The 22,677-nt window shown below is 39.0% G+C and overlaps 1 protein-coding gene across 1 annotated transcript in view; it reads right to left on the reverse strand.

The window, feature by feature from the left end:
- Positions 1–1,000: 1,000 nt before the first annotated feature.
- LOC133530325 (oxysterol-binding protein-related protein 6-like) overlaps positions 1,001–22,677 on the reverse strand; it is a 106,677-nt gene continuing 85,000 nt past the window's right edge. The window contains exons 21-25 of the mRNA XM_061868230.1: positions 20,560–20,689; positions 15,521–15,635; positions 15,093–15,215; positions 13,821–13,935; positions 1,001–12,572 (exon numbers count right to left, since the gene is read on the reverse strand). Of these exons, the coding sequence (XP_061724214.1) occupies positions 13,839–13,935; positions 15,093–15,215; positions 15,521–15,635; positions 20,560–20,689 (465 nt within the window). The 3' untranslated portion in view covers positions 1,001–12,572; positions 13,821–13,838. The remainder of the gene's footprint in view (positions 12,573–13,820; positions 13,936–15,092; positions 15,216–15,520; positions 15,636–20,559; positions 20,690–22,677) is intronic.

The raw sequence follows: 22,677 nt of genomic DNA on the forward strand, positions 1-22,677 counted from the left end.
TAAAATTTCTTTCTCCTATCAACTTGCCAAATCATTGAATTCATTTGATTTGAAAGCCAATTGATGACGTTCAGAAACATAAAAACTGTATACAAAAACATCATAAGTGAGTAATAAAATGAAAAATATAAATTAATCCCATTATGTAGCATGGATATTATTAACCCAAAAATGGAATGATATTCTATTTTTGTATATTATTTCCAACTGCATAATGTTCGTTTATGTATGTAAATAAAGGGTGATTGAAGATTGCCCGATGTGCATGCAGTTATAACAAGATTTCCGAACGAACAACTCACGTTCCGTTATACGGTTGTAGCGTTATTTTTTATTTCCACTTATTTAGAACTTTTTGTAATGGGGTTGGCCGATCGAAGTATTAAACAGATGGCGCCATCATAGCTTGCCCTGTCAATCCCTAGAATTGTGTCAAATTCTTGTTTTTTTTTTGGAATTTTGTGACCTGGATTCCAGTACTTTAAGCCAAATCTCATAGAACTAGAGACAGGGGCAAGCTATGATGGCGCCATCTATGCAAACCTTTGACAGTTGCCAACCCCATTCATTTACCGTAGTGATTATAAGCTCTTTGATACATTTTATGATTTTTGGTGCAAAAATGATCAAACGTTCAAATGTAAGGAAACATAACACAGTGAATCATACTGACTTTTTTTTACTATAGTACTAGCACCCAACACACAGTATAGTTTTTATACTATACTACTGTTTGAGTAGCACCCAAAAGAAAGGGCGTAGAAAGGCTATTCGTTTTTTTGTTCCTATTTACTCACAAATTTGGTTGGATAAGTCATAAGTTATTTATTAGTAAAACCAATTTACTGATAAAGTCTCGGGTTTTATTCCTAGGGAAGCATTGAACTGAATTATTATTATAACTTCTTTCTTTCAAATTGCCATTCTCCATTTCGGTCATCTTAATTTTAGAATTAAATGAGGGGATAAAGGGGTGGCCATTACCACTGAAACTACAAAAATAATCGAATTTCCTTTAATAATTTCACCAAGCTATACTTAGAACAAAATCACATAACAAAATGTAACTGTAGCACAATAAATTTGCTGTCTTGTTTAACTTACAGTTATTATTATTAATTATTAATATAATAGAAGCATTTTTACAATTTTTTTGACACTATAGTAGCTGCGGTATCTGTATAGGCATTTATCATTTAAAAAAACTATTCATTTCATAGTGCGAAAATTATGTCATGGCGATGTAATACTTGTAATAAAGTTGTAATATTGTTTTAAAACAAGTGAATATGAATATAACAATGTATTATTCGGAAAATCAAGACACCGCAACTGGGGGCCTACCGCGAAAACCGAAATTCGCAAATTGCGGGGATCTTTCTCTTTTACTCTTAGTAAGACGTAATCAGAGTGACAGAGAAAAATGCCCGCAATTGACGAATTTCGATTTTCCCGGTAGCCGCCCTGGTATTAAATAAAATATGATACTAATGGTAAAATGTATTTGGGTATATTCTGAATTATGGTTTGCGACGACTTTAAACGATTCGCAAACTTTCCTTTAAACGGATTCAACAAACGCAAAATGTGTAAGAATATTGTCTTTATGTATTAGTAATGTTTATTTCATTTAAGCTATATGCCGGACAATCCTATGTACATTATAAGTTTAAAACTGCATTAATATCTGAACAGATAATCTACACATCGAGAGTGAAGTCTATACTTAGTTTATTTATATAATAGTAGGTTTTTATACATAGTGTAACTATGGCACCGGTATTATTTAATTATTGGTAGGTAAATTATTACATATAAATAAAAAGTTTGTGGCCTTAAATATCACAATTATTTCAAGCCTATAATTAAATATGGAGTGGCATGATCGGTTCCTATACGATATTACGCAAAACTCTGCATAGGGGGCGCCACTCACACTGAGGACCTACCGCGAAACACGAAAATCGAAATTAAGTTATCCGCCTCTATCACTCTTGCATATTCGAGCGATTGAGAGGCGGATAAAGACATTTCGATGTTCGCGTTGCGATGGTAGGTCTCTGTAAACAAACCGCCGCATGAATTTGTGAACAATTCCCAAAAAACTGTTTAAGGCATAGTATGTATAAGTTACTCTATGGTTTAGAATATGTGTTAGTGCTGCTCTCTGGCGGCAGAACTTCTTTCTTTCTTCTGTAACACCCCCTAATAATTATTATAAATAAATAAATATTACAGGACATTATTACACAAATTGACTAAGTCCCACAGTAAGCTCAATAAGGCTTGTGTTGAGGGTACTTAGACAACGATATACATAATATATAAATACTTAAATACATAGAAAACACCCATGACTCAGGAACAAATATCCATGCTCATCACACGAATAAATGCCCTTACCAGGATTTGAACCCGGGACCATCAGCTTCATAGGCAGGGTCACTACCCACTAGGCCAGACAGGTCGTCAAATATTAATTGTGTCTATTTCAAACAAATTATAATATTACTCGTACCATAGTATACACCATAATATTCTATTTTTAAATAAAACAATTCACAAAGGCACTTTAACAATAATTGCTGTCTCAACTAACTTAAAACAAACATCACAAATTAATCACACCTAATTAACACGGGTTTGGCAAAGTTTTTATTAGTATTTAGTACATAATCGGATTGTTGAGATAATCTGTCAAACAACTTTGTCAGTAGAAAAAGGCGGGAAATTGGAATTTTCTGTCGGACGATAACCGATCGCGACTAAATTTTTTGCCACTTTTTTCTACTGACAGAACTCATAAATGGCGTTCAAAAAGTTAAATACATTCAAGTAAAACATAAATGATGTAAATTTTAACTATTGTAATATAAAATTAATAGTCATCTGTTTTTTATAGCATTTAAGACCAGAGATGTCATTGATGTAAAAAAAAGTTAAGAAAAAAATATTTTGAATCAGACCAAGATAACTCTAGAGCAATTTTTATAGCACACACGTGCAAGACTGTAAGGTCTGCAAGTGTTATTTTAAACGTCAAAATTATATGAAATTATGACGTTTAAATAACACGCGTGCTATAAAAATCGGTGCAGAGTTATCTTGGTCTGCCTAAAAGTGATATTCCACTTAAAACGTACATTTTTACTAAATAGGCGATAGGCTAAATAGGTCCACACAGAGCGAGCATACGCGCGAGGCAATCTCCTCGCGCACAAAGCGGCCAGTGTAGACGTGCCTAGTAATAAAACGAATACATATATTTTTTTTATAATTAAATAGCGAAGTAGTGTGCTAAAATAGCAAAATTTAAGCATTGTATGTATTGTATCGCAAACATGCGATAAGTGATATAACATCATGTAAATAACATTAAAATACAACAATTCAACCTAAGTTTATTGTCAATCATGTGACATAGCACGTAGGGGTATACAATTTATGTATATCGACAGAGTGCGTAGCCAACGTTCCAATCGTTTACGCTCCGTAGCGAACGAAATGCAACTGTCACTGTCGCACTAATATGGAAGAGTGATAGAGAGAGATGGCTATACTACGGTGCGTTAACGATTGACACGTTGGCCAAGAACCCAGGAGTATGGAAACGAAACAGAGTAAGGTGGGGTCTTGTAATTGCAACTATTCGGTAAATGCAACTAACTTCAATAACTCCCTCTAGGGTTACTTTATTGTAAAACGACAGACTCGTTCAATTTAATACTAAAAGTTCTACCTCAAAAATGTAGATGGCGCTGCAAGCTCAAGAATTGTGGGAGTTATAAAGCTTTTTGTCATCCGCCATTTTGAGTCTGCTGGCGTCGGATGGACACGGTGCGCATTTTTATTCTAAAAAATAGTTTTTAGTGGTTCCTCGCAAGTTTTTTCACAAGAAAAGTTGTAACTAATCACGGTAAGTCATTTTGTTTGTATTTGTTTTATTCTACGATGAATATTTTCCGAGTTTTCTCTGTAGTTACATTTACCAGACAAAAAATGCAAAGTCTGGTAAATGCAACTATTTTGCAATTTTTAGGTTAGTTACAATTAGCTGCCAATTTTTGTATGAAATTTGAAAAAGCTAGTGATGTGGCAGTGAACACGAATATATCGGTACAATCACTAATAACATAACACACCGGCACATTTAGCGTAACTTAAGAAAAGGGTGGTTACAAGATAATTACGTTTATTTTTCATGAAAATGTTATCAGATACAACGTACCAAATTAATATGTCCATGGTTTAATATTAAATTTGTTGTATGATTTTGCTTATTTTTATTAAAAGCATGGAAATTTAAAAATATGCAATTAGCTGATATGAACAGTTTCACAAAAAAAAGATCCAAAATTGGTAATATTGTTAAATTTTGTTCTTCTTACCCATGACGGACCGGGTGTACATTATTTTGGGGTACAAAGATTCCGCTAATTGTGCCGGTATGTATACATATTTATCCGCCTTTTTATTTATATCCGCGTATCTTTTATTGCCTTTTCACTTACTTAGTTCTGCTGTAACAGGTTTTTTTGTAGAAATAAGCAGGGCCTGCTGTGTCGTTTTTCTACATGTAGTTTTTGTTCATAAGTTTATTGTGTACAACGAATGGTTAAATAAATAAATAAGTATCGCCTGTTTGCTATTTTCTATGTTTCTACCGCTTAATGATCGAATGGAATTTGATGAAACTAGGCACTATACTTACTTGATTCATACAACTGGTTTTTAATATATTATAAAAAATATTTTTTTAGATGTCAGCACGTAAAAAAAAAGCAAAATATTCTCTTAATGACTTAATGGAAGCAATCGAAAATGTACAAAACAAAAAAATGAACAGCTATCAAGCTTCAGAAAGATATAATATACCAAGATCAACTATAATTCACCGTGTATACGGAACGCGTGGTGCCAAAAAAACGACGCCTGGCAGGCCTACTGAATTATCTACAGCTTGGGAAAGCAGAGTGGCTGCTCTTATTCACGAAATGGAAAAGTGTGAGTTTCCGCTTACATCAAAGGAGATTAAACAATTAATATGTGCTTATATACAAAGGAACGGACTCATAACTCGTTTCAAAGATGATTACCCTGGCAAAGAATGGTTTCGGGGTTTTAAAAGGCGACACAGATTAAGTGTCAAAAAACCACAGTCCGTAGAGGTTGCCAGGAAAAAAGCCTGAAGCTAGGAAACGTAACTACGTAACATTACTAATTATTTAGTAGTCTGATAAAAGTAAAAAGGCTGTTTGATTAAGCATAAGTAAACTATTTTATGATGATTAATAAAAATATAGCTATTATTTTTTAGTCTGTTTAACAACTAAAAAACATTGCATAAAAAATATATGATTTTAAAAATAACAGTTTATCCCTGAGTTTTATTTCTGCTACCATGGTCTTCTTGGCGTGTCGATGGCAGACACTACATGACTGTCGATAAAATTGCGGTAAGGTTCCCATCACTATTTTTGAGAAATTAGTTGCAATTACCAGACCCACGGCAAAAAAGTATGTTTATGCGAAATTGGTCGTAGTTACAAGGAGATATGTGTCACAATCCTATGAAGATTCTCTTAGTCTTTGTGTTTAAAATACACACATAGACAATACACATAGAAAAATGTGGAGATTAAACGATTAGTTGCAATTACTGGTCAGGAGGGGTAATTGCAACTATTGCTGCCTTTGTCAGAACTATTGGCAATAGCTCTTTATTCTTCAGAGTTTTTCTTTGTTATGACAGTAGTATAAAATCTACATAAAATTTGACTTATGCATAATTTTACAGAAAAACATATTTCCCTATATATATATAGAATTATCAGATGATGAAGTTATGACTTCAATATTTTTAGTTGCAATTACAAGACCCCACCTTAACAACTTTATACAACGTGTTTTTTTTAAGTTAATTTTGGGTGCATTTCTGAGCTTAAATTAAGTAAGTTTCTCAATGAAACCGGAATTCTAATTAACTCCATTTTGGAGATAATCATTGATTTATTTCTACATGATAGGGCCCCTACGAGCGTGTACCTTAGCGCCTGTTTAAGGATTGATTAGTGTTTAGTACGAGTTTATACATTTGCTACTAAACGCAAGTACTATCTCGGACGATCGACATTCGAAATATCATTGATATGTCATAGTTTTCAATTGTTTTGTGGATTTAAATATAATGCCCGTGTTACAACGCAAATTTTACTTTTTACGAAAAGTAAATAAAATAACCAATGAAGTTTCCGTACATATACTTAGCCATACCATGAAGTTAACGGAGTTTAAAAAAAACACCGTATACAGAACCATCAAAGGAACGTAACCGCTCGCCACACATTTGTTAGTACACGCGCCATCAGATATATCGGAGCGGTCGAGGTGCTCAAAAATATCTGAACACGTACTCTAACGCCTTGGCAATAGAGGCGTACTGTACATACTCTAATTATTATTTTCGCAAGGTTGTATAAAGCTCTTGTTTCGTTTTTTACTCCATTTTTAACACTTCATGTTTTTTATATGTTCTACCCCCACTATGTGACCGGTTTAGAATACTGTATAAAACTGCCCGTTAATAAAAAAAAAGATAATACTAAATTATACATTTCAATACCCTAGATCCGATGCCTATAAATCTATAACATACACTATTCTAATAATAACAACACCTATTTTATAGTTTTGGAGCCCAAAAACTGATATTCTAGGAACTCTTCTCTCTTTGACGACCAATCTGGCCTAGTGGGTAGTGTCCCTGCCTATGAAGCCGATGGTCCCGGGTTCAATCCCGGTAAGGGTATTTATTTGTGTGATGAACACAGATATTTGTTCCTTAGTCATGGATATTTTCTATGTATATAAGTACCTATGTATTTATCTATATACGTCTGTAAATCGTCGCCTAGTACCCATGTTTGGGGCAAGATCGATCTGGATAAGATTGTCTTCAAATATTTATTTGTGTGCCAAAGGAAAGGTATGTTTAAATAATGTCAAAGAATTAGTGTTTATGTTATTAAATAAGTAGTCAAAATAAACTATTAAAAAAATAAAATTTACTAAACAATTTATACTAATGTATATACAAAAAATACTGTAAGACCTCCACCTCTTGACTTAAGTGAAAGAAAATAACTGCTAGGCAATTATCATTAAATGATCATAAGATTATGACAATACATATTAAAAAAATACTTACAAAACTAAAACCAAAATCAAATACTAATTAAAATACATATATACATTACAAATACATTAATAAGATAGGTACAAAACCTAATTGTATATTTGGCTCAAAATTGTTTTCTTTGTTTTGTTTTGGAGCATTGTCACGCTTGTATTTTATCAAATAAATTAAAAAAACGAGGAAAATTTTACCATGAGGAAAATTAAAAACTAAATTTCATCTAATACAAAAAGCTACACTCCGTCACATTTTTCGGGAACAAAACAAAATAACGGACAAAGAAATTTGACCCATAAAAAAACTGCGTTATTGTTGATTTACCGCTTAACTCAAGACGATGCGTGATCTATATCCATTCCGATCAAATTTATGTTTTACCTACAGAGCATATAAACCAGTCCCTTAACTTTGAAGCCAAGTAAACAAACAATTTCTACATTTTCGGGTAGTTATAACATTTATTGGTTAACCAACCAAACACAAAAACGCCCGGATCTGTCACTGAACGACCTGACTTTAACCTACATTATTTGATCATGTAATGTTTTCATCTACACTCAATGGCATTAAGGAGCCGTTTGAGGGTAGATTTTGTTTACTTTTATTTAAATACCTAAAGATACAGAGTATAGCAACGAACCATCTCGGTTAAACAGTACAATACTTTAACAGTTTTTGGGTTCCAAATAGTCAAGAACAAGACTTATGTACATACGAGGCAAGCGAAGATTTTAAAAGACTCAACGCACCAGACAACTTGTCATTCAATTTAAATTTTAACCTTATTTTAATAACCAGATTTACCTTTATTTCATTTCGAATAATGCAAAATATTTTAACTGAGAGGTAGTTTTAACTAATGTATAAATTGTATAATACTTTTTGAGAACATGTCAAATTACTGTTTCAGTTCATAGATGGAGCTGCAAAATATTCTTTGAATGGATCTGCGCGAAATAATAGTTAATGTTTCTCTGTTCAGTTACTTTAATCAGTCCGACAATTGCGTCAGAAATTATGCAAAATTTAACCCTTTCACTTTGAAACAAAGTTCGAAATATATTCCCTCTGCCTTAAAGGTTTAAGGGCAATCTCATTAGTTAAAATATCTCCAGACCTTAAAGCATACATTATTGTACACTCAAAAGATTTAATGTGTGACCTATTTCGTACCTTGCCACAGTGACAAACAACATGGAAGTCGCTAGAGACCTCGTACTATTGTCACTGGGACAAGGTACGAAATGGGTCACACATTAAATCTTTTGACTGTACAAGGTGCCCGCATTGCGAGACATTTTAACTAAGCATTCTTGGTAATATTTAGAAACTAAAATGTCATATAAAATTTTCTGGATTAGGCCTAGTTTCAGAGAATTAAATGTTTTTCGAAATAATTCTTTCGCCATAAGTCGGTACATAACACATTTTTGATTGCGGTATTGCCACTTTGAGGTGTAGTCTGGACATACCTATTGATTGACATCGAAAAATGAAAAATGTATTCGAGAGGTTACCCCCAAATGAAAAAAAAAAACTTTTTAGTTAATTTTAGGTTATGTGTTTGTTAATAAAAATTACGTTTTATGTACAGGGTGTTCAAAAAAAGGGGATTTTTTTTGTCTAATTTCACAAAAAGTCATATAACATTTTTTGCATCTGTTGCCATCAGGAATGCACCGTTAAAATCTCTCGCAATGCTCAAGGGCACCTTGTATAGTTTGCCATTTTTTTGTAGCAATAAATTTCAAGGGTAAATTTGATAATTAAAATAAAATAAAGTACTAAGGCTACAATACCGTACGCCATTTTTTTAAATTTTAGTCACATTGTGCATAAATTTCGAAGTGCCACTTCATCTAATATCGCCTATTATCAATAATTGACGATAACAATATTAAATGTTACGTGAAAATGAACGTGACGTATTTTAACGATACAGTGACATAAATATGTACACTAAATTGACAAATTGTCGTCTACTTCTACCTTGAGAAAAATAGCATCGATATATACACGATGGAATTTAATCGGTGATCAGGAACCAATTTTTCTAATTGGTTCATGGCGAACACATTTACGTAGCACTAAGGTAAAAGTACTAGTGCTCGACGCTGCACTAGTACTCGACATGGGCACTTTATGTCGACCTTTGACGACTTTTGACGACCGGTTTGGCCTAGTGGGTAGTGACCCTGCCTACGAAGCTGATGGTCCCGGGTTCAAATCCTGGTAAGGGCATTTATTTGTGTGATGAGCATGGATATTTGTTCCTGAGTCATGGGTGTTTTCTATGTATTTATAAATATTTATATATTATATATATCGTTGTCTAAGTACCCTCAACACAAGCCTTATTGAGCTTACTGTGGGACTTGGTCGATTTGTGTAATAATGTCCTATAATATTTATAATATTTATTTATTTATGTCAAAGTGACAAGGATTAAGTTTGAATACAGAAAAATCTTCGTTGTTCAAATTTAACCTATATTTCTATGACATGAAGTGCCCATGTCGGTAACTAGTGCAGCGTCGAGCACTAGTACTTTTACCTTAACACAATTCTAAGTTTTTTTTTTCACTTCAACTCTCGTTCCATTCGACTTTTTAATCCAGAAATGTAGTCTTGGCAATTGTCAATTTAGTGGAACAGGTTTAAGAATTTTCAGACAGTCAGTCTTTTTTATATACTTCATGTGATAAAATACTATGTTACTGACGTCTAATGTCAAAGAGAATTTGGAATAGAGGCGGATTGTCAAAGTGAACTTTGTAGCCACAGTAAATTTACTGTCATGATTCGACTCATGATTAAAACTTTCAGCACGCCATTTGACTTTGTTCCATATTCAAAGGTATGGCGGCATCTTTAGAGGTATGCCGCCACACCTTTGGCCTATTATCTATTAGATGGCGCCACTTTTTAGTTTTTGATATTTAACAAACTTAACACATATCATTGAAAGATTAAGGATCAAAGTCAAACGGCGTTCTAAAAGTTTTAATGAAAGATTACAGTAAATTTACTGTGGCTACAAAGTTTACTTTGACAATCCACTTCTATTTCAAATTCTCTTTGCTAAAGTGTAACATTTATATTAACATTTCATTAATTACTATAAGTAACATCAAGGCAAAGAAGATTTTTTTAATGAAAATGTACTTGTTCATATTGACCCTAAAATGGGTCTAGATAGTCTTTTTAAAGACATCTAGGTTTATTAGGATTTTAAGTTAAGAGTACCATAAGTGATGATTTTATTTGTTTTATGTGTGTCATATAAAACCAAGTATATCATGACTATCTATCTATACATAACATGTTCGATCTCCATATTACATGATCATTTACATTATAAATGATATTAAACCGGGTCTTTACCATAAGTACATACCAACCGGGGTGAATAGGGATGGCTGGGGTGAATGGGGACAAAACTAAAAATGTGATTTACCATACTATTTCTTATAAAATACCCACACAAATTGTATTATTCGATTGAATATATTAATAGAAGATTTTGTATGATACAGTTTGTGTTGGTAGTCAACCATCCTTATTCACCCCCGTTGACGATATACATATTTAAATGTCCACAGTATTTATAGACACGTTTTTAATAGTATTTATAATATACATAACATTTTATAATCGGTACTCCAAAACAAAAAGTGTTATTAAATACTTTCATTCACATTAAAACAAGCATATTTTCATTTATATACGCATAAGTGTAAGCGAGATAACATTCCTATTAATATGCCTACTCTTTCCGACAACTCTACGAGATACCTCCAGTATGAACTATACAAATTAAAATATACAATAATTACACCTTTTATCATTTTAATGGAAACTTTTTCACAGCCACGATACTATAAAAACAATATATCATAACTTGGGAAAATTAAAAAAAATATGAAAAAACTTAGTACCATTGTATAGAACCTTTTGATAACAAAATAGTAAAATATATGTATAAGGTCAGGTGGGGTAAGACGTACATAGTTTATTTTGCTCGGGGCAAGAAAAACTGTATGAGGATTCCTTACAAGTGTTTATCTTGCCCCGGTGATAGACTTACCCCACTTAATACTATTTATACAACGAAGTTAATTTTATTAATAAAGTAAGATTTTCTTTTGTCCATTATATTAACGATAATACTCTCAACTCTTTTCTGAAGAGAATTTTTAGCGCTCCCTTAAGGCCAGTGCACACCAAATGCGTGGGTATGCAGTACATCTTCGTCTACATTCGCCTTAGTTAGGTCGCATGTCATATTCTAAGGGTCTGTTTCACAATGTCCAAGTAAAGTCCTGGATAAGCTACTTGCGACTTATCTGACGAATAAAGTGATCGTTGGCGTTCCACAATCTTCAAAAAATCTAACTGGTAGATAAGTGTTAAGTTTTGCAGGAAGTTAATTTATTTGTTCATTAGCTATCCGATACTTTAGTTAGTGTGAAACAGGCCTTTTTAAAGTTAAACTCATGATAATATTATATATGTAGTTACCTAATTGAAATTAACTACGAAAGTATTCGTATTTTTAAAACAAAATAACATTTAATACTAAACATGTGTTAGTATAGTACCTAGAACTTTTGAGGGTCTACTTTTAGAAAATTTCCGACCAGTTGGGCTAAGATGGTCGGCTCTTTATCATTTGTCACCATGCCTGTCACGCTCTAACAAGTATGTAAGCGTGAAAGTGACGGGCATAGTGACAAGTGATAAAAATGGAACCATGCTGCCACTGCAGGTTTAAATAGACGGCCTATCGTCTTATGGGACGCCCCAGGTATCGCTTCGAGAACTTCGAGTCAACAATTGGCGAAAAGTTGAGCCGAAAAAAGTGGCGCTATCTTGTGTCGGAGGCCAAGTCTCATTTTGGAATGCTGAGCCAACGGAGTAAGGTTTAAATACATTTGTAGTAATTAAAGTAACAAAATGAATACATTTATTCGAAAGCGATAAAAAATACATTTGATATATTTGCAAAGTCCATTCTTGTCAAAGGCTTAGATGTCACATGAACGAATTATTGTCTTAAACAAATATATAGAAACAACTATGAAGAATACGTGATAACTAAAAAACGGAACTCGAATCTCTGTTATAATGACGCAGCGTCATCATCTGATGGGTGAGAGTTTTTCATACAATGTGATACAAAAAGAGTGATAAGTGACAAAAGTACAAAGTAGACCCTCTTTTAAACCAAACACAATTCTCGCCTCTAAAGTCTCGGCCTTACAGTAGACATAGAGTAGAAGTATTATTGACGACAAAGGCTATAGTCGTGTAAAGCTCTAATTGAACGCTAAGCGAAGCACACAACCTAGCAGAGCACCTCGCACTGCGGCACACGCTGGAACAAAAATATGTAAATATGTATTACAGTACATATGGGGCTACTTTATAGCACTAGTGCGAGAAGTAGCATATTACGTTACTGTGTCGAACATATAAAGGGCCATATGTACTGTAAAACGTTGTACGATACATGTGTGAATAGGTAATTCGCAACTCGTGTCGATTTAAAACACTCCCATCGGTCGTGTTTTAATTTATCGCCACTCGTTTCGAATTTCCTATTTATCGCACTTGTATCGTAATGTACTATTTTATAATCATTCCACAGGAACGGAAGGAAGGAGGGATTTATGGAACAGTTTGCCCGAATCCGTCATCCAGTGCACCATCAGTGAACTGTTCTAAAATCAGACTCGACAAACATATTATAAATGGATTAAACACAGGTGCTATAAACTGTGCATTCATAGAGTCTGGCTACTGAAATATTACACACATTTTTGGCGGGAAATTCAAAAAATCTTGGGCTGGTCACACTTTGTGTAGTAGGAATTATAGTTTTGATACTAAAAAATATTTTTGATTTTCTGTGCATACGTAAGGTACCTAAGGAAATGAGTGAAATATACGTTGACGTGCACTATGTAAAGTGCAAAGACATATATGTATAGACATGTTTCGCCAAGATATGTTTATATATTTTAAATCAAATTACTACTGACCAGTCACTCCACAGATTTCTTCTAAATATTGGTTTCAGTAACTCGTTACGTTCAATGTTTTGATTTTATTGATATTTTCCAGAACTTCTAGTTTATCCGTTTCTTTACACACTTGTCCTGTTCATGAGATTTAGGTTTTAAGAAATTCACGTACTTAATCAAAGTTATAGGCAAATGTTAAAGCTAGTACTTAAAGTATCAAAATATTAATAGAGCACCAACCTACTCAATTGTTTACGACTTGTAAACATTGCAGTCTTTCGTTGTACAACGCTTACGTCGACTGCGCAGATTGACGTAATTATTTACGAGGTTAAATATTAGTTTGCGGACCTCTCTCGGTATAGTCATTATTAATATTATTTAAAATAAACTGAAATAAACCCCTTATAAACCGCGAAAAATTTAAATGAATGACATAAATTGACAACAGACTTTTAGCTTTTTTTTAATCATAGACAATTGGTGATACAACAAGGAAATATCTGTCAACAATATTTGGTTAGCCAGACTCTATATAATATACCTTCGTAGAGTATTCCTACAAGTAATTGTGAAATAATGAAGTTAGTAGTACTGACATATATGTATAAGTGCGGTCACCACAGCCGCGGCGTGTCGGTGAAGCCGGCCTCGCGCGCCTTCCAGTATTCCCCCGTGAACACCCACGTCTCTTCACCGTCTTCTATCGTTTTTCTGTAAAAACACATATATTATTACTTTATTAGACATGTTTATTTCATAACAGACTAAAAAAAACTAGATGAAATGTGAACGGTTCTAAGAACAAAATAAATATCGAGTGTTCTAACCCCATAACAGCAAGCCGTAAAGCCACATCTTTTGCACATACGCATAATAATAGAACGTTACTATCAATTTATCAAATAACGCTCTCATTAGCCAACATACATCCACATCCAGTCGCCATGCTCGAAGGATAACGTTGATTATTTGAATATTATTTTCCAGATTGGTCACAATAATGTTTTTTTGAAGTGAAAACTTCTTTAGCGGCGCTGTGCACTTTTTGTGATGGCGAAAAAATGTTAAACTCACGACAGGTCACGTGACCGACAGATTCGACAGATTGAAAATTCGTAAGACGGACACGTGACCTGATCGAAGAACTGTTACAAGATCATTGAAGCCAGTAGACCGCCGGCGCGACTTTAATATTAACGTTGTGCATTTTTAATGTTAAATAATTGTAATAATTCTGAAGTGTTACATTTTTAATGTAATATAAATTGTCATGTTTGTGTACGATAGCGTAATAAATGAATATTGTATTTTACCACATAAATTATAGTACTTTTATACTGATAATTAAAGCAATTCGTGCAAAATTAATATTCAACATTAATATTCAAGTTTTCACTTCTGCCGGCACTCCCGGAGTGCAACCCATTGTTTTTTTTCCAGTTTATTTGTTATTTGTTGACAGTGTGATAAGGGAAAAGTGTGGACTAGAAGATGTAGTGACAAAAATTGAGAAAGGAATGTTGAGATGTTTTAGACACGTGGAAAGAATGAGTGAAAGAAGGCTAACTAAGTGTATAAGAGAGAAGTAGACGAGGGAGCTGGAAGGAGTAGACCTCGGACTTTCTCTGATAAAATCGGGGAAATCCTGAAGACCAGGTCAAGAGCACCCTAAACCGGCGAGCGTGTATGAGGAATGTTATGAAAGTGAAGAAAGCGAAAGAGGTATGTCAGGTTCATAGCAAGTGGAAATCCTCTACCTTCCCCTCTGGGAAATGGGTGATTCTTATTCGAACCCGGGACCGTCGGTTTCATAGGCAGGGTCACTACCCACTAGGCCAGATCGGTCGTCAAAAAAGATTTGATCATACCTGAACCACAGCGGACTGTGCTCGACGCCGTCACGGCGCCGCTCTCTCTGCGCTTGCTCTAGTTCATGCTTAAACTGTTCTGCTGCATCCACGTCTCCCTCTTCTAGGGCTCGCTGGTCAGGTCTACAACCAAAAATGATAACTCATTGTTACACGGTGTTTTTTTAAAACATCGACTGACATCATGTGTTGTTAAGAAACAGAGAAACAGTAATATTTGCTATTAGCTCTTGTCAGAGCAAACGTCACTGTTTCTCTGTTTAACCGCAGAGTGTCCGTCCATAGATGAATGTTCCTTGCCAACACACGATGTCAGTTGATGCATATTTATTTATGTAGCATTTTCACTTTAGAAAGAAATATCATTTGGCATTCTTATCATTCTTCGAAAAGGAACTGATAGTTCCTTTTTATGACACATATATCACCTCAATCTAGTGTCAGTAGAGGGCAGCACGTCGCGCATCCCCGGTTCTAGCTCATTCAGCTCCATAGCGAAGCGCGTGAAGCCGTAATACAGCTCGTAGTCGGGCGGCATGGGCCCTGAAATCATACAACGTATTGTATAATGAAATGAAATGAAAAATCTTTATTTTCAGGCAACTATGGGCCCATAGATAAATATCTTAAAATAGCATATATATTATAAAACACATACTATAGCTGCGATGCATTTCGCAACTCCGCAGTGTCAGGGAGCCAGCCTCGGAACCGCCAGAACTTGACACCCTTCGACCAAAACTCCTCCTTGGTGAAAGGTTCATTCGGAATGCTTACCACAAAAGAATTGAAATTCGCATTGTGTCGAGATTCCGACCCTCAGGGCGAATCCGGACTTGACTCGTACATACTTTACGATCTCCTGGACTTTCGTAAGGTAGTACGGGACATACAGCAGCGTCGACGGTGTTGCAGGACTTATTCTGACGAGCTAGCATCTTTCTCTTCTTCACCTTTTTGAATTCATATAGTGGAGCTAATTCAGGCTTTTTTTTTTTATAATACTACGTCGGTGGCAAACAAGCATACGGCCTGCCTGATGGTAAGCAGTCTCCGTAGCCTATGTACGCCTGCAACTCTAGAGGAGTTACATGCGCGTTGCCGACCCTAAACCCGACCCCCCCTCGTGCTCTAGCAACCTTACTCACCGGCAGGAACACAACACTATGAGTAGGGTCTAGTGTTATTTGGCTGCTGTTTTCTGTAAGAAAAGTACCTCCCAGTTGTGCTCTTCTCTAGATCTGGAATGACATCCACTGGCTGTGCCCTACCACACAAAGGGAGACGACATTCACAATGCTCATACCTCTCTTAAAAGGCTCAGGATTTTTGGGTTTAAAACCTAATCTGTCTAATAAAGCTATCGTTTTAGGCAGCCAAAAGGACAGCTATCCTAGACTGCCCAAATGTATTTTCTCCGAAATAGATTATGAGCATAAACAGCAAACATTAGAGGCACGCTTTCGGTAGTAAACAACATACAATGACATTCTCTAAGAGAGAGATTCCCTTACTATATCATAGGGAGCGTTCGTGAACTGTAGGGGGCAGTACCTGCTCCAAACGGTCAGAGAACATTTTTCTTCGACACATCAAGTCACAGAGTGATAAATGATTTGAGGCTGGGGAAGTAAATAAATAAGCAGGAGTAAAGTTTACCTGGTCTGCAAAGCGTTCGTTCCCCACCCTGCTCCTCGTGGCTCGAAGACCAGGAGCTTATGAATAAGCAGGAGTAAGTTACCTGGTCTCCAAAGCATCTGTTCCCGGCCTGCACTTCGTGACTGGACGACCAGGAGCGTATGAATGAGCAGGAGTAAGTTACCTGGTCTCCAAAGCATCTGTTCCCGGCCTGCACCTCGTGACTGGACGACCAGGAGCGTATGAATGAGCAGGAGTAAGTTACCTGGTCTCCAAAGCATCTGTTTCCGGCCTGCACCACGTGACTGGACGACCAGGAGCGTATGAATGAGCAGGAGTAAGTTACCTGGTCTCCAAAGCATCTGTTCCCGGCCTGCACCTCGTGACTGGACGACCAGGAGCGTATGAATGAGCAGGAGTAAGTTACCTGGTCTCCAAAGCATCTGTTCCCGGCCTGCACCTCGTGACTGGACGACCAGGAGCGTATGAATGAGCAGGAGTAAGTTACCTGGTCTCCAAAGCATCTGTTCCCGGCCTGCACCTCGTGACTGGACGACCAGGAGCGTATGAATGAGCAGGAGTAAGTTACCTGGTCTCCAAAGCATCTGTTCCCGGCCTGCACCTCGTGACTGGATGACCAGGAGCGTATGAATGAGCAGGAGTAAGTTACCTGGTCTCCAAAGCATCTGTTCCCGGTCTGCACCTCGTGACTGGACGACCAGGAGCGTATGAATGAGCAGGAGTAAGTTACCTGGTCTCCAAAGCATCTGTTCCCGGCCTGCACCTCGTGACTGGACGACCAGGAGCGTATGAATGAGCAGGAGTAAGTTACCTGGTCTCCAAAGCATCTGTTCCCGGCCTGCACCTCGTGACTGGACGACCAGGAGCGTATGAATGAGCAGGAGTAAGTTACCTGGTCTCCAAAGCATCTGTTCCCGGCCTGCACCTCGTGACTGGACGACCAGGAGCGTATGAATGAGCAGGAGTAAGTTACCTGGTCTCCAAAGCATCTGTTCCCGGCCTGCACCACGTGACTGGACGACCAGGAGCGTATGAATGAGCAGGAGTAAGTTACCTGGTCTCCAAAGCATCTGTTCCCGGCCTGCACCTCGTGACTGGACGACCAGGAGCGTATGAATGAGCAGGAGTAAGTTACCTGGTCTCCAAAGCATCTGTTCCCGGCCTGCACCTCGTGACTGGACGACCAGGAGCGTATGAATGAGCAGGAGTAAGTTACCTGGTCTCCAAAGCATCTGTTCCCGGCCTGCACCTCGTGACTGGACGACCAGGAGCGTATGAATGAGCAGGAGTAAGTTACCTGGTCTCCAAAGCATCTGTTCCCGGCCTGCACCTCGTGACTGGATGACCAGGAGCGTATGAATGAGCAGGAGTAAGTTACCTGGTCTCCAAAGCATCTGTTCCCGGTCTGCACCTCGTGACTGGACGACCAGGAGCGTATGAATGAGCAGGAGTAAGTTACCTGGTCTCCAAAGCATCTGTTCCCGGCCTGCACCTCGTGACTGGACGACCAGGAGCGTATGAATGAGCAGGAGTAAGTTACCTGGTCTCCAAAGCATCTGTTCCCGGCCTGCACCTCGTGACTGGACGACCAGGAGCGTATGAATGAGCAGGAGTAAGTTACCTGGTCTCCAAAGCATCTGTTCCCGGCCTGCACCTCGTGACTGGACGACCAGGAGCGTATGAATGAGCAGGAGTAAGTTACCTGGTCTCCAAAGCATCTGTTCCCGGCCTGCACCACGTGACTGGACGACCAGGAGCGTATGAATGAGCAGGAGTAAGTTACCTGGTCTCCAAAGCATCTGTTCCCGGCCTGCACCTCGTGACTGGACGACCAGGAGCGTATGAATGAGCAGGAGTAAGTTACCTGGTCTCCAAAGCATCTGTTCCCGGCCTGCACCTCGTGACTGGACGACCAGGAGCGTATGAATGAGCAGGAGTAAGTTACCTGGTCTCCAAAGCATCTGTTCCCGGCCTGCACCTCGTGACTGGACGACCAGGAGCGTATGAATGAGCAGGAGTAAGTTACCTGGTCTCCAAAGCATCTGTTCCCGGCCTGCACCTCGTGACTGGACGACCAGGAGCGTATGAATGAGCAGGAGTAAGTTACCTGGTCTCCAAAGCATCTGTTCCCGGCCTGCACCTCGTGACTGGACGACCAGGAGCGTATGAATGAGCAGGAGTAAGTTACCTGGTCTCCAAAGCATCTGTTCCCGGCCTGCACCTCGTGACTGGACGACCAGGAGCGTATGAATGAGCAGGAGTAAGTTACCTGGTCTCCAAAGCATCTGTTCCCGGCCTGCACCTCGTGACTGGACGACCAGGAGCGTATGAATGAGCAGGAGTAAGTTACCTGGTCTCCAAAGCATCTGTTCCCGGCCTGCACCTCGTGACTGGACGACCAGGAGCGTATGAATGAGCAGGAGTAAGTTACCTGGTCTCCAAAGCATCTGTTCCCGGCCTGCACCTCGTGACTGGACGACCAGGAGCGTATGAATGAGCAGGAGTAAGTTACCTGGTCTCCAAAGCATCTGTTCCCGGCCTGCACCTCGTGACTGGACGACCAGGAGCGTATGAATGAGCAGGAGTAAGTTACCTGGTCTCCAAAGCATCTGTTCCCGGCCTGCACCTCGTGACTGGACGACCAGGAGCGTATGAATGAGCAGGAGTAAGTTACCTGGTCTCCAAAGCATCTGTTCCCGGCCTGCACCTCGTGACTGGACGACCAGGAGCGTATGAATGAGCAGGAGTAAGTTACCTGGTCTCCAAAGCATCCGTTCCCGGCCTGCACCTCGTGACTGGACGACCAGGAGCGTATGAATAAGCAGGAGTAAGTTACCTAGTCTCCAAAGCATCCGTTCCCGGCCTGCACCTCGTGACTGGACGACCAGGAGCGTATGAATAAGCAGGAGTAAGTTACCTAGTCTCCAAAGCATCCGTTCCCGGCCTGCACCTCGTGACTGGACGACCAGGAGCGTATGAATAAGCAGGAGTAAGTTACCTAGTCTCCAAAGCATCCGTTCCCGGCCTGCAGCTCGTGACTGGACGACCAGGAGCTTATGAATAAGCAGGAGTAAGTTACCTAGTCTCCAAAGCATCCGTTCCCGGCCTGCAGCTCGTGACTGGACGACCAGGAGCTTATGAATAAGCAGGAGTAAGTTACCTAGTCTCCAAAGCATCCGTTCCCGGCCTGCAGCTCGTGACTGGACGACCAGGAGCTTATGAATAAGCAGGAGTAAGTTACCTAGTCTCCAAAGCATCCGTTCCCGGCCTGCAGCTCGTGACTGGACGACCAGGAGCTTATGAATAAGCAGGAGTAAGTTACCTAATCTCCAAAGCATCCGTTCCCGGCCTGCAGCTCGTGACTGGACGACCAGGAGCTTATGAATAAGCAGGAGTAAGTTACCTAGTCTCCAAAGCATCCGTTCCCGGCCTGCAGCTCGTGACTGGACGACCAGGAGCTTATGAATAAGCAGGAGTAAGTTACCTAGTCTCCAAAGCATCCGTTCCCGGCCTGCAGCTCGTGACTGGACGACCAGGAGCTTATGAATAAGCAGGAGTAAGTTACCTAATCTCCAAAGCATCCGTTCCCGGCCTGCAGCTCGTGACTGGACGACCAGGAGCTTATGAATAAGCAGGAGTAAGTTACCTAGTCTCCAAAGCATCCGTTCCCGGCCTGCAGCTCGTGACTGGACGACCAGGAGCTTATGAATAAGCAGGAGTAAGTTACCTAGTCTCCAAAGCATCCGTTCCCGGCCTGCAGCTCGTGACTGGACGACCAGGAGCGTATGAATGAGCAGGAGTAAGTTACCTGGCCGCCACAGCGTGCGCTCCCCGGCCTGCAGCCCCTCGGACCAGCGGCCCTGCAGCCGCACGCGCGCCTGCCCGCCCGCCGCCACCACCCCGCGCACCTCGTGCCGACTCGACGACCAGGAGCTCGCCTGGAAGTTACCGTAACTTTATCATCAAGCTCTAATCAAAAGGTTTAATAGCAAAACTGCTAAGGAGCGTACTAGGGCTCAAACACAAAACCTGCGCGGTGACAAGAATATTGAAGGAACACTTGAACAAACACATGTTTCAAATTGGAAAGAAACGAGATGCGACATGCAGGTTCTGCCAGGAGTCAGAGGAGACTGCAATGCACATTCTCTGTTCCTGCGGACCACTAATGTTAAAAAGAAAAACATAGTGGATAGGGCGGCACGTATTGCAACCCTATGAGCACAGTCTTCTTCCTCCTGCCCTTATCCCACGTTATGTGGGGTCGGCACAACATGTTCTTCTCTTCCATTCTCCTCTATCTTTCGTCACCTCAGCACTCACTCCTTTCTTTCTCATATCCTCTTTCACACAATCCATCCATCGTTTTTTGGGTCTACCATCCGCTCTCCGTCCATCAACATTCATTCCTAACATTCTTTTTCCTATATGGCATTCATCCCTCCTCATTAAATGCCCATACCACGCTAACCTACCACTCCTTATCTTCTCCGCTACCGGTGCTACTTTCAAATGAGCACAGTATAGGTATAATAAAGATTACTGGGCGTACAGTATGGCCGCTCGCCTGCCTCCCGCTGAAACTCTCAGTTACCTCACAGTCACCGGCTGGCAAAGACGCGACGACGCGGTGCGCTGAGCGGAGGCCACGTAAAATACTCAAATATTAAACAAATATTTACAAATACTTTTGTAATGGGCGTGTGTTGTGCTGTGTACGGTTATAAGCTATTGGCAAAGATTCAGTTTTCCGTTGGCTATACAACTCATAATACTTTCTGTTATTAAAACTGCTTAATTTTTCTTTCCTTCTTCCTTTCCTTCCACAGGTTTTTTTGGCCACTTTATTAGTCTTTACATTTTTTAAGCAACGGGAAAATGAGAAAGCCGAATAAACGAATTCGTCTTTTTGTCACACATCCTCACGTACTCGCAAACTTTCACTTTTATAATATTAAGTAGTAGTAAATAATGCTACTTATTAAAAATAAAATAGTTTAATCAGCACCCTTATAATATTCTCAGAAAATAGAGTTAAAAAAGTTTTTGTTTATAATTAATTACAAGCACACAAAATTAATTCGACGCCGCTATTACAAGGTCATCTCATATTGCGAACGCACTACGAAGGAATAAATTAAGGCAAAATGGCGGCAACCCTAGCATGTCTTATCTCACTCACACAAGCACGGTACGCGTTCACCTACACGAGCTTAGACTGTGTGCGTAAGAACGCGTTTGTTTCATATATTTTCTCAAACTTGCTATGAAATGATGACATGACTTACGTCAAATTAGGTCCGGAAATACTACATATCAGGTGCGATGAGTGAACAAAGTAAAGGAATTTCATACTGCCTTACACACCTAGGACTGTAAAGCAACCTTCTTTTGTTTTTTAACGTCAAATTGTGACACAACGTCTTGGCATCCAACCATCAACTAGCTTCAGTTAGCTTGGTACGGTGATTTGTTGTGCATATTCGTTGCTAAGCAACGGCGGTAAGCATCGCGCAGGCGCGCGGACTTACCCGCGTAAGGTTGTACACCGCTGGTAGAGTGGCGAGCCGAGTAGGTCGCCACAAAACAAATTGACTACAATTTTTTGTTTTAATTGCAAGTTTGAGAAAAGCACTATACATATCTCGGCGCGAAACGGGGTTGCCGGCCGCGTATCTCTATCCGGACTTGGCCTGCAACCCTACGTTTCCCGGCCTCTATAGTAATGTACTATTGATCGCCATTGACCGAGGTGTCCTATGAGGTATGAGGCACAGAAAATTACGGCCCATTGATCCCTTTACACGAAGAAGTAGAAGTAATGAACTTTAAAGGGCCGCCACAATACTGACCCGGGTTCGAATCCCGATAAGGGCATTTATTCGTGTCATGAACACAGACATGTGTTACTGAGTCATGGGTGTTT

This window comes from Cydia pomonella, chromosome 22 (assembly GCF_033807575.1).
Source record: "Cydia pomonella isolate Wapato2018A chromosome 22, ilCydPomo1, whole genome shotgun sequence".
NCBI lineage: Eukaryota > Metazoa > Arthropoda > Insecta > Lepidoptera > Tortricidae > Cydia > Cydia pomonella.